Source organism: Morone saxatilis, unplaced genomic scaffold, assembly GCF_004916995.1.
Source record: "Morone saxatilis isolate NCDOM2014 unplaced genomic scaffold, NCSU_SB_2.0 Contig24, whole genome shotgun sequence".
NCBI classification, from domain to species: Eukaryota; Metazoa; Chordata; class Actinopteri; family Moronidae; genus Morone; species Morone saxatilis.
Window position 1 is genome coordinate 13,820,795 of NW_023339807.1, and position 12,857 is coordinate 13,833,651.

General features: G+C 41.0%; 2 protein-coding genes across 2 annotated transcripts; both read left to right on the top strand.

Annotated features, from left to right (window-relative positions):
* The first annotated feature begins 5,020 nt into the window (after window positions 1–5,020).
* On the top strand, window positions 5,021–5,977 carry fabp4b (fatty acid binding protein 4b). The gene is made up of 4 exons (XM_035672348.1): window positions 5,021–5,196; window positions 5,331–5,506; window positions 5,583–5,684; window positions 5,820–5,977. The coding sequence occupies exons 1-4, from the start codon at window positions 5,124–5,126 to the stop codon at window positions 5,871–5,873; spliced, it is 405 nt and encodes a 134-aa protein (XP_035528241.1). The 5' UTR covers window positions 5,021–5,123; the 3' UTR covers window positions 5,874–5,977.
* A 1,719-nt stretch (window positions 5,978–7,696) lies between these two features.
* On the top strand, window positions 7,697–10,470 carry LOC118336391 (protein FAM8A1-like). The gene is made up of 5 exons (XM_035673025.1): window positions 7,697–8,183; window positions 8,553–8,673; window positions 8,819–8,942; window positions 9,077–9,216; window positions 9,324–10,470. Exons 1-5 carry the CDS (start codon window positions 7,727–7,729, stop codon window positions 9,466–9,468), a joined length of 987 nt encoding a protein of 328 aa, XP_035528918.1. The 5' UTR covers window positions 7,697–7,726; the 3' UTR covers window positions 9,469–10,470.
* Window positions 10,471–12,857: the final 2,387 nt, after the last annotated feature.

A 12,857-nucleotide genomic window follows, 5' to 3' on the forward strand; every position in this document is an offset into this window, starting at 1 on the left:
AGCACAGCCCCTTTACTCTCTTTTCTCTCTCTCCCACTCACACAAACATGCATCAGAATCCCACCAAGTCCTACTGTTAATGCCATCGGTAATTCTGTCTGTCTTTATATACATTATTTTTTACTAATAACTCACAAGTTTTGTACAATTTTTCTTTGTTCACGTTTTTTCCATTTATCATATGTCAATAGCAAATCATTATGGCCTTGTGATTATGTAGAATGGCTCCTTTAATGTCAATGTCTTTAGATGGTTTTCATCAAAATCTTTAAAATGCTGACAATATAAGTGTGTTCTTTATTTATCAGGCACATTAGTCATAGAAGCCTTTGTTCAAATAATGAAAATAGCAAATTATACTTGTTACATGCGTCCGGTACTATCTATCACAGTCCTACGTCCATGTGAGTTAAAGATGATTTGAACTGATAGCAAAGGTTAGAGAGCACTTACCAGCTTACCTGGGATGATCTCACAGATATTAATGATCTCTGTTATCGTCCTGAATTTGTTGGTTATTTGGCTGCAGAGCGGCACGGCAGAACCCCCTCTAAAACCCTCCCTCAAAGTTTGTCTTGAAATATTAACAGCAGTCATCTGCTGAGACGGTTGAGTTAATTGTCACAGTCTAACACTTACCACATGTCTAAATAAAGGTAAGTGCTCCCCCTTCCAATTAATCTTCAATTAGGGGTTCTGCTCTGTGCCTCTGCTTTTGTGTGTCCCAGTCTCAGCTCAGCAGGTGGGGTATGGTGGGACTGTGTGTGTGTGTGTGTGTATTTGTGTGTGTGAGGGGTTACATGAGGATTATCAGCCTCTGAGGGGACACAAGACAGGGATAAAAAGATATTCTTCTGACACATATTCACATGACGACTGTCATGCCATCCCACGACTATCACTTCTTGTCACATTGATTACATGGAAACTGAACGCAGCCTGTAAAGCTTTAGCAGAAAGGGACGCATTATATTGACCCATAGAAAATAATCATTCCATGTGAGATGCAGAGGGACACGAGGGGCCTCAAGCTGAGTGATTTCTCAGGGATTCTCATGACTCTGGCAGGCTTTATATAACTACCAGGGATGCACTTTCCCATGTTGTAAGGGGTCAGAAGGCCACCCTCTAAGCACTGTGGCAGTTGTTTTTCACACAAGAATTCCAGCCCACAGTTGGGGGATCTAAGAGAGCATAAAAGAGGAGCAGAGAACTGTACAGTATGCATCACTTTAGCTCCTGGTGAACCCTCCGCCTACTGCCCTCTGCACCCAGTGGCTATGCCCCCATGGGCAGCTCTCCCTGCACCTCTCCCTGTATTGACAGAACAAGCAGTGTCTCTGTGAGAGGCAGTCTTCAACCCATCCCTCTCCAGTCCCACTGTCGGTGTGCTGCAAACCAGAAGCCTGAGGCGCAGGGAGCGTGTGGGATGAAGGGATGAGAGAGAAGATCAAAGCAGGAAGCATGAAAAAGCTCAAAGCACACAAGCAAGAGGCACCTCTCTGACCTCCGCCACACACACACACACACACAAATACACACACACACTCTTCATCCTGGCTAAGCAGAACGATTGGCGCCCACCCTGGCCTCTGGTTCCCCTCATCCAGCAGCCGTGTAAAAAGGCAAAGAGGAGAGGGCACGTCGCTCAGGTCGTGTGAGCCTCTCAACAGATGGTTGGGACCTGCTGGGAACCGAACCTGAAGTGACGCCCATGGCACACACCCAATACTCATCAGACTTCAACATATCTTCCCATCATTCCTTTTTATTTTATATTTACATTGTTGAAAAAAATCTGATGCAGCTCAAGAGATGGCATGAAAAACATTTCAATTAAAGAAGAATGCTTCAAAAGGAAATCATGACTCAGACATCAATTTAAACACATTTTTGTACTCCCGGACAAGCCTGCTGGAGGTTTCCCAAGAATTATTAGATCAACTGTGGGGATTGATTCAAAAGTAAAGAGATTAGGCACATGTCTCAACTACAGAATAAAAGGCACTGCTAAAAGGCTTTCATAGATCTCTACATAGAGGAAATGAATCCCCTACCTCAGGCAAAGGCTTACCCAGAATAGAAAAGACACTTAGAAGGAAGGAATGCAATAAAATGTAGTCAAACAAGACATGGGAGTGAAAAGGCTTACATGATCTGGAAATAGGTGTTATTCTAATGTTTTGTGCCATTTTTAGTTATTGTATTTCTTGAAGCACCGCTCAGATCACTGGCTGCAGAGAGTTCCAGCAAAGTTCACCGTCAACATGATCAGCTGTGACCGCAGTTTTACCTGCCCGCACATAAAGCTGTAGTTTAGGTTTATAACGAGTCCCAGTCAGACTTGCGAACTCCCCCTTGGCCCTGAGGATCCTCTCTCCATTATTCATGAGTCCTCAGGTTGGACCCTGGGAACAAGCTGAGCGAGGCCCTGTGTCAATACGAAACACTGGCCGCCACAATGGGCTCTGCCTCCAACTACACTGTTGACAGACACCAACACAAAGGAGCTGAAAGGGGTCCCCCTCCGTTCTCACACACACTGAAGAATGAGTCAGTGTGCTGCCGCTCAGAGCTGTGTTTGTACAGTATATACAGCTTTTGTCCATGGCCACTGTTCTCCCATCAATGGGGGCTGAAGTGTTGATGAAAACCAGGAGGAAAGGACTTCTCTGTGGCTGCCAGCGAGAGTTCATGTTCATTAGATGGGCTCTGCGCCTGCTGGATGGCACCTGTATGTACGCAGAAAACCCCCCGGGTGACAGAACAACAAGTAATCGGCTCATGGACGGGTAAACAACATTTCATGATATATCGCAGCCCGGCTTCTTTGACTATCACATCATATACTGGCTACCATTGAAGTGAATGAATAATTAATGCATTTGGACCATGAAATCAAATAATGCAGCCATGTGACAGTCTCACTGAAGTCTTTCTATAGGGCAAACATTGATTCCAGGTTCTCTGGTTTCATATTGACAGCTAGTTTTGCATAATACATCAAGCACAGATGTGCCGTGATAAAAGGGTGAATCCACCTTAAAAGGGTTGTCATTTCAATTATACCCATGCTCTTAGACAGTCTAATTAATATTAATAAAAATGAGCATCACTCTTCATTCAGTCCCAGCAACTCTAGAATGAAACTATGATGACATGCAGAACCTGGTGCCACAATAACTGATAATGTGTGATTTCATTCTAGACTGAACAAGATAAAAATGGGCTCTTAGGGGACATTTCACTGTCAGCAGCTCTATTTTTTTGCTTACTTATTATATTACTGAAAGAGCTTTGCTGTTTCTGTTTGAACTATTTTCAGCCTATGATAATAATAATAAAAAATCTTCTTACAAGGTGCTAAATTACATAATCTATAACCCAAATGTTTTTTTATTGGTTTTTAATCTCAGAATAGAATGGCATGCTTGCATTAATGAGCCTTATGCGTCCTGTGTACAGACATGACTTATCTACTGCATTAAGGCAGAGAATGCTGTTTTAAAAACAGTAGACATTTGCACCGTGTCGCCTTGAGTAACTTGAGTACCTTCTTGTGTTTGTAGACTTTCAATACTTTTAACAACCGTTACATACCGTACAAGTCGTTTTCAAGTAATTTCATAAATGAACATTTTGCTCCCAAATAAAGTCTGAAAGAGTTTTTTAGACTCAGATGTTAAAGTACCGCATGGCGGGAGGCAGTCGGAAGAAGATGTAACAACTCATTCCATTTCAATCCACTGCGGAGAAATGTCACAGAGCACTTATCTGATGTGAATCTGATTTGCTCTGAGCATCTCCAATCATGTCTGTCGGTAGACTCTTCTCCACTTTGATCTCCTTGAACCTTGACCCCTTGTTCAGGACATGTTGTTATACAAGAGCCTTGAACTAGATCAAGATAGATATTCAAACAGTAGAATGAGAAGAGAAACTTGATCGGCTTTTCATTTGTTTTTTTTTCTTCCTCTCAAATGTAACTTAAGGTTGCTTTTGTTTTAATGGGCACAATACCTGCTGTACTGAAACCACTGGGAAGCAATAGCCACACCACAGTCTGACATTTGGGCACAAAGCCACTGACATGTGAGTGTTATAATACAGACCCTGCCAGCTAAATAACATTTGTATACCTTACCTTTTGCAATTCTTTAATGGCAAGCAATTCACTAGTAAATGTACTGTACATGCTCTAATACATTAGGATAAGGAAAGAACATAAATACAAAGACAAATGTTGAACTTTAATTTGCTTACTCTACAAACTGTACTAAATTGCTCAAGTATGAGCAGAACCTTTAAGCACTGTTTTATTTGCTTTCCACAGGCGCCATCTACTGGTCAACCCCAACGCTACCGTTCACTCAGAGATGGAGGGGTGTTATTTGGTGGCACAAAGTGATGTGCTGTCTGAAATTTGAGTGTGTTAGACAGATGTAAGCATTTATTTTCAATACAAATTTGGGATTCTGTTGCAGGGAAAGACATTGTAACCATATTTGAATGTAACATTAACTATGTGTTATTGTAAATCTCATAGAAACGAGTAGGTTTAACATACAAAAAGCAAAGATTTCAATGGTAAATTGTTCATTTTCATTCAAAATGTTAATTTCTTATCGTTTATGTGATATAATTATTATGACTATTACTGTGAAATGCTGTTTTTCTTTTGTTTATTTGCACAATAAAACATCGTGTATCTGGGGGCTGAAGCTGTTTGTTCGTGTGACATTTGTCTGCATCCTTCCTGCTGCAGGGGCGACATGCGGCCACACACCAAACCCAGCCAGAATAAATGATTGCAGAGCTTTTTCCCTTCCCCCCAATGAACGCTGGAGTCAGCAGACTCTCTCTCGCTCTCTCTCTCTCTCTCTCTATCGAACACATAATCGAAATCTGATTTAAAGACACGCCTCCCTAATCCGCCCGTTTCCATGGCAACGCCGGCATCTTGCTCTTTGATTGGTAGCCCCGATCAAGCACGTGTTTGAGTGAAGGCTTCAAATATGTCGTTATCCCCAGGTGCAGGTCTCTCTCCGAGCTTCAGCCACTGAAACAGGAAACCGTGAAATACCTTGTGTTTGTGTAGCAGACTGACCTTCATCTTCATCATCATGGTTGAGCAGTTTGTTGGAAACTGGACTCTGACTTCCAGCGAGAACTTCGATGAATACATGAAGGCAATCGGTAAGAAAGATCATGTTTAATTGTAGTTATGATGTTGTTAGATGAGTGTCATTTGGGAGAGGAGAGTGAAGCAGATCAGTTTCATGCACAGCATCAGTTGCAGCATCCTTCTTTTAAGCCTCATTGTGTTGTAGGTGTGGGATTCGCCACTCGGCAAATGGGCAACATGGCAAAGCCTAACCTGGTGATCAGCGTGGATGATGCTGGGGTTGTTTCAATGAAGTCTGAGAGCACTTTTAAGACTACAGAGATCAAGTTCAAACTAAACGAAGAATTCGACGAGGCGACGGCAGACGGCCGAAATACCAAGGTGGGTCATCTTTGGCTTTGTAAACATGGCTTTTATTTTATGGTGGCTATTTCTGACAGTGCAACATGACTTTCAGACCACCTTTACTCTTGAGAATGGCAAACTTGTGCAGCTTCAGTCGTGGGATGGAAAGAAAACGACCCTAGAACGAGAGATTCAAGATGGAAAACTAACAGCTGTGAGTAATTAACTGATCAACTATACAGTTTGTGTATGGTATTTAAATGCCTTCCTAGTGTTTGTTTTTTTAAAAACTTATCCTTGGACTATAATGAAACGTAAAATTTCTAACATTTGAACTTTGTCTCAACAGAAATGTATCATGGACGACGTTGTTGCAATGAGGACCTATGAGAAAGGAGCTTAATTCCTTTAAACATCAAAGTTGTTCAGCCTTGACCTCATACACTAAATGCACTGAGCTATTGCCAAACATGCCAATAAAGTCTGAACTGTGATACATCTGTGTAATTGTGTGTATGAAGTGTTCTTTGAGGTGCACATATCTTGTGTGGGTTCAAATGTAATTGCCTTTTCTTAATGCCATCACCCCTGCTTTGTCCTTTCTTCAGTGGCCCTCATTATTGTTAAATGCTAGTGCACACTTGCTGGTGCAGCTCATTCCTAAACATGGCTGAGTGTTTAGCTTTCCTTAATGCTGAACATACTTTCAAATCCAAACCAATCCCCTGAAACTTGCAGAACTTGTCTTGGCAAACAGGAACAATGACTTTTTTTTTTATTTTTAACTATAATGTGCTCATTATTTTTTTAATTAAGCCCCAGAGCCTCTGAGTATTTCCTAGTATACAATGGCTAGTTGCCAGTTTTAAAACATGGCAAGTCATCATTCAAACCTTAAAGCTATTAATCATGGGGCTTTACAGGGGGCTTTTGTTCAAACAAAGAAAAGCAACATGTCCAAATATCAGAGCAGCCCTCTTGTGACAAGGATGTGGGTGAATGGGGAGGTGGGAAGCCCAAATCCCTGCTTGGGGTTAAAGCAGTGACCTCTTGTACCAGGTCTCTGGTCATGGATGCACAGATGTGGGGAGTTCAAGCAAGTGCACATAATTTGTTTTATTAGGGTTCTTTGGGGCAGTAGGTTGAGGCCCAAATTCTCAAAGATTTCCAGGCTTTAGCGATTGTGACCCTGGGTGGCACTCCAGCAACAATGAGAACTGATTAATGAAAAGCTGATTTGGTGTCTTGAGTGCCACATTGTATAAAACAATACGACATGCACACACGTTTTACGCATTTTACGTGCGTCTTGGGAACAGAATTATATAAATGTTTAACTTTTTTTGTTAATGAAAAATGCACATTAGGAGGGTTTGTGGAGGACTGTACAGTTTTACCAAACTCATTTTAGATTTCTGAATACCCCATTGTTAAGGATTAAGCTTACTTAGGGAGGTGTGTGAGTGTAGGCTTTAGGTGTAGACATCCTTTGAAAGGATTTACCCCTTTAAACAAAATAACACCATGAGCTGGTGAATTCCTATAAGCAAATATTGTTTTAATTATTTCACTTTTAGCATATAAGATAAATAAAATGAATCCATTGAGTATACTTGATTATTTAATTTATAATAGGCCTACATAAATAACAACTTGCATCAAGAGTTACTAGGACCAGAGAGTTATCAGTGATTTCTGACAAGCAGCCAACATTGTGAAGTTGCAACCAGCAAATGTTTGCAGCAATAAATTATTTAAATTGATTTCAAAACTAAGCTACAATGCTTTTCAAATCATCACTGGAGAACTAATCAATTATATTATAATAAAACCACTGAAGGTGGCCTCATCCAAACAAGTCAAATGTAACATTATGAAACGCTTTACTGCATTACTTTCTCATTTGAATCATTACATAATATGAACCTGAAGACCCCAAATGTCATAATCCCACTGCAGTTTCTATCACGCAGAATGCTGCCCCTTGCGGCTGACTCTTGTAATAACAGGCACTGATTGGACGATACCACTGTATAATAAGGAAGGGGGGCGGGGGGTGTCACATTTTGTCGTGAAATGTGGAAAAAAATTGGTGAGCGTTTGTATGTGTTTAAAAAAATAACTGTTCAAGTCAAAATACGTCTCAACAATTACGTTGTCTCGATGATAATGTTCACGTTGCAGACATCTTGTCTCCCACTTCCAGGTGAAATGATCCGGCATGACGTCGAACGTGACGCTACGCCATCATCAAAGATGGCTGACAAAGAAAACACAAACATGGAAGTCGATAAGGAAAAGAATAAACCATTTGCTAACAAAGTTGAGTCACTCGTTGACGAGGTTACCCAAAGAATAGGCAACCAGAACAATGTGGAAGGCAAGAAAAACCCCAGTGAAAGCCGCGCCACAGCGGAATACTGCGAGCAACTGCAGGCGTGGATGTGGCAGTACTACACTGGATATGTGAACTGGCAGAGCTGGCTGGCAGCGTCAGCCATGTCCTACCCTTGTTATATACAGTCGGCGAGTGGGACGTCGATGGCACCTCTTGATATCAGCTCCCACAGCTGGTATAACGCTCTTCCGTTGTCGCTGTATCCACCTGCCGTCACCTCCCCAGGCAGCCGGGCAGGTGACGCGGCTGGCGGGGCTGCGGTGTCCACTCAACCGCAGCAGCTGCCGCAGGGCAACGGGAATGCACAGAGACCAGGTAAAAGCTATATGAATCCCACAGAGCTGTGCACTGTCCTTGCGTTGGTTAAAGTGGACTGCAATGAGCTCCATCCTACCGTGCAGGGGCGCAGCACAAACCCTCCACCCAATGCTTACTGTATGGGCCCCTCCCCAAATCCAGGCTATTCACTCTAATATGCACAGTCCCCATCCACAGCCCCTGCTAGCGTTTTGTATCATAAACCATACCAGATAAAACGTTAGGATAACAATAGCAAATGATGGTTTGACCACAAACTTGTGAAACACACTAACTTTATATGAATGAATGAGAACAAATGCCAAGATCTTGTGGATTCACATGGGCGTAATGTTAATGTGTCTGAGTGTTTTTTTCTGTCCCCAGGTCGTGAGTATAGCATTCCTTCACCTCTCCAAAGACTCATGGCTGAGATGGTGGATTTCTTCATATTGTTTTTCATCAAAGCAACCATAATTATCAGTATTATGCACCTGAGTGGAATCAAGTGAGTTTATTTCCTTTCTGTGGTGGTGGTGAAATGATGATCAGGTCTGTCTCTGTTCATCGCTTTTAGAAAACCAAGCGATAATTTAATAAACGCAGTCGCTCTTTGGATTCATATCACAGAAATGTTTTCCTTTGCCTCTCAGGGATGTTTCCAAGTTCGCCATGCATTTCATAGTGGAGGAAATAGATGAGGACACATCAATGGAGGAGCTACAGAAAATGATGCTTGTTGCACTTGTTTACCGGATATTAGTGTGTTTTTATGAGGTGACTTTTCTGCATACTCTCATTATCCAGATTCTATATGTGGTGTCAGCCTTAACTGTCTACTATTTCTCTGTAAATGTTTGGAAAAGCCTCCATGCAGTGAAGCTGACAGCTCCTATATATTCTCCCTTCAGATTGTGTGCATTTGGGGAGCAGGGGGAGCCACTCCAGGGAAATTTCTCATTGGACTCAGAGTTGTTACATGTGACTCATCAATTCTGGTTCAGCCCAACAGGGTGCTCGTTGTGCCAGCGACTAATGTCTCTCTGTCTGCGTGAGTAGTTGATTTTTTTAAAGGTTATCTTTCAGCAGTTTTATAATGAATGCAACCCAGTTGGTCCTTGTTTGTATTGTAATGGCCGTCTCCGTCTTCCTCTACAGATCAACTGTCCGAGCGTTAAACAAGAACTTTTCGATTGCCTTCTTTTTCCCGGCCTTCATCACACTCCTCTTCTTCCAGCACAACAGGACTGTGTACGATATGGTAGCTGGTACAATTGTTGTCAAGCGCTCCAGGGTTAGATGACGTAGACCCCCAGAAGAGAGTCCTACACTAATGCTGAGCTGGCCCTGTGTGATGTTTTTTTTTAAAAAAAAAAATGCTTGCAGAACTCGGACATCATCCTTTGAAGGTATCGTCAGAACATGCAGCAGCATTAAGATGGTTTGATACACATCAGTATGAACGATTTCAGTTCCCTGCGACTCGGGTTTGGTTTCCCTCGGACACATACTGTATATCTGCATGTGTATCTACATGCTGCGTTCAGACTCTGTGCCAAATTAATGTCTCCTTTGAAGACGGAGAAAATTATGGTACACGGCTACCTTTTCATTAACACGAGATTTGCCTGTTTAAGTACTCTTCTGGATTAAGGGTGAATGTCTTGTATCACTCAATATTTAAGTCACTAATTATGCTTTCATGAGATTATACCTTCAGTATCTCTTTGCAGGGTGTCACAATTCTGATTCTGAATCTAAAATCAATTGAAACATGCAGTTTTAATAATTAAAATCAAAAACAGGATCAGCCAGTCTCACAGTAATTTTCTCTTTCCACCCCTTTGTGTTCCCAGTTTGTTGTTGACTGGTAAAATAAGTTATTGCTATTATATATTTTAAAATATAAATGACAAAACTAAGACTTGATAGTCTTACAATGGTATAATGTTAACTGTCAGGACTGAAAAACAATGTTTAAATTGAAAATCAAATAGTGCATTTGGACGATTGTGACACCCCTATCTCTTTGTATTAAAAATTGTCTCGAGTTGTATGCTCAGACTTTTCATGTTTGAGTTGTTGACCTTTGTCACTGCAGGAGTGATGCATTGTGCTCAGCTACTAAAGTACTTTTAAGGCACATCGAAATGTATTGAAAGGAAATGTAAACCTGACCACAATTGCTCTTCTTTTACTCTGAACTCAGCATGTGTGTGATTGAAAAGTTAACGTATGACACATTTCACGTGATTAACTGTTTTTGGCATTTAAGAAGATTAAATGAATCCACTAATTCCCTGCATGTTTGAGATGCCTGTCTTTTAGCGGTTTGTCTGCTATTTAAACATTCCTACAGCGTTTTGATACTAATTAGGTAGCCTAATTATGTTTTGTGAACTTAAGCTGCATTATCTCAAAAACGTGTCATATATTTGCCTTATATAATGGGGGCATTTATCCGGTTATTTTGTAACCAGTAATACTTTTATTTTGTATTTCAAGGCCTTTCTTAATTAAAATGAATTCCACATACCCTACAAAAAACATAAAACTCAGAGAGACACAGACAAGTAAAAGAGGAAAACCTGAAAAATGTGTGGAGAAACACAATATATGCAAAATTCCATCCAGGGCATAAAGGGTTACTGAACAGTTTACATTATGTCTCAAATCTCAAACAAAGACCATTATTTGGTGTTTTGACCATCGTCAAGCAAATGAGACGTGAAAGTGATTGAAAAGTCTCCACCAGTAGTCTAGTAGAATTTATGCAAAGGTGCATCAAAGCAGCTCTGGAAGCTCCCGGTGGTCCCCATCAGTTAATAGACTATGGTGTTTTTTTCTTTACCACCCTTTTTCCTTTCAGTCTGCTCCATTAACCAGCACTTTGTAGCCACATTTTAAGACAGCATGTCTGTCCAAATTGCTGTACTAATTTGTTTTATTTTCCAACACTGGGTATTATAATATACATGCATTATTCGTTGAACATTTACCACATTGAATATGAGAGATCATAGATGAAACAGTGAATTCAGAGGAAGATTTTCTAAGATACAGTAATTCTGGCTGGTTAATGTACTTGACAGTTACAACACTTGAATATATTACATATAAAGATGAATGAGTAGGTGTTTTCTAGTTAAATATGTCATCCTTGTAACATAATCATTGCAATCCATCAATAGAGTAATGTTTAATTAATGATTGTCTGAGAAGGTGAAATTGTAAATATAGTAGATTACTAAACAGTGTTCACATTCCAGGACATTTCAGGAGTTTGGCTCCACCTAGTGTATATCTGTTGGTCATACAGACATCACTCCGCCTGAGTTGATGCATCATGGAGAATAACCCCACAGCACTGTTACCTGCACACAAAACTTTAAGCAAAAATCTGTGTGTGATCTTCACTTATGATCAGAGAAAGTCAATCACTCTGTCTGCCTAGAAAATGATTCATTCTCTAATAAACTGAGGGGCAGCATGACTCAACTTGTCTCAAGACATTCTCCCATTCTTTGAGGTTTCTGGCATGTCACATATACTTGGAGGGGACTGTTGGAGCTCCAATTGTTGGCAAGTGTTGACGTGGTGATTGTGTTAGGCCCACTAAGTGGCAGCTTCAGCTGACAGCCACAGATGGTACTCCCCGATTACAGAGCGACCCCCCCACATGCTGCTGCCATGCACCATGCCATTACTGTAGGCAACAGAATAATATAACTGTTAGTTGTGAAGGGCTGTACTGAGGACCAGAAAAGGTGTGGGCAGACACTACCCACCACCATTACTGCACTGTATACTGATGAGTGAGTGTAGCTCTATTTGCAGTTGAGACATGTTTGTAATCTATTTTTGTATCGACATGCTCTGGCTCGTATCCACAGAGAATGTGAAGGAGGAAGATTTTAGAAAAGCTCAAGGGAACACTTATTACCACAAATGATGCCATACTTTTGTATTAATGTTGCAGTAAACCCTCACAGACTTTGGAGTGAATAAACAAATAGCAATCAGGTATTATTAGATAATATACTATAATTTATATAAATCGCAATAAAGATCATCCATGTGTCTATAAATAGAAATCCTAATGTGGCACTAATGATGGCAGTGCTAGAACTGATTCCCTCGATTGCCACTCACTGTAAAAAATAAATGTAAGGTGCACTTGTTTATGAGCTATCCATCAAATGGCTTACTTTGTTCTTTGTTCAGTATAAAAATCTAGAAGAAGATGAACTCAGACATGAAGGAGTAAATGTCTGTATGTGTATCCTCACATTAATCTGTTTAATTCACATACTTTTCCCCTCTATTTTCTATGTCTGTTGTTTGATGCCATGCTTGACAAATCTAGTTACTTGCTGCCACATGGCATGCCATACGGTATGTAGCTGGTGAAGTGTCGTCCAGCCTGAGTTCCTGCCACCCTTTCTGGCTCTTTTAACAAGGGAGTCATCTACAGGCAGCATGGAGGGCTCACAGCTTTCTCTGACAGCCATGTGTCTGTGTCTGAACAGAGCCACGTACAGGGCAGAGGGATAAGGTAAACAGTCTGGGCTCAACTGGACTAAAATATTTGCCGTGAATGATACAATTTATGTTCTTAAAGATATTATTTGTTCATTAGAAGCTTTGAAATGACAGCTGGCTGCTGCTCTTCACACACTCTCACACACACAC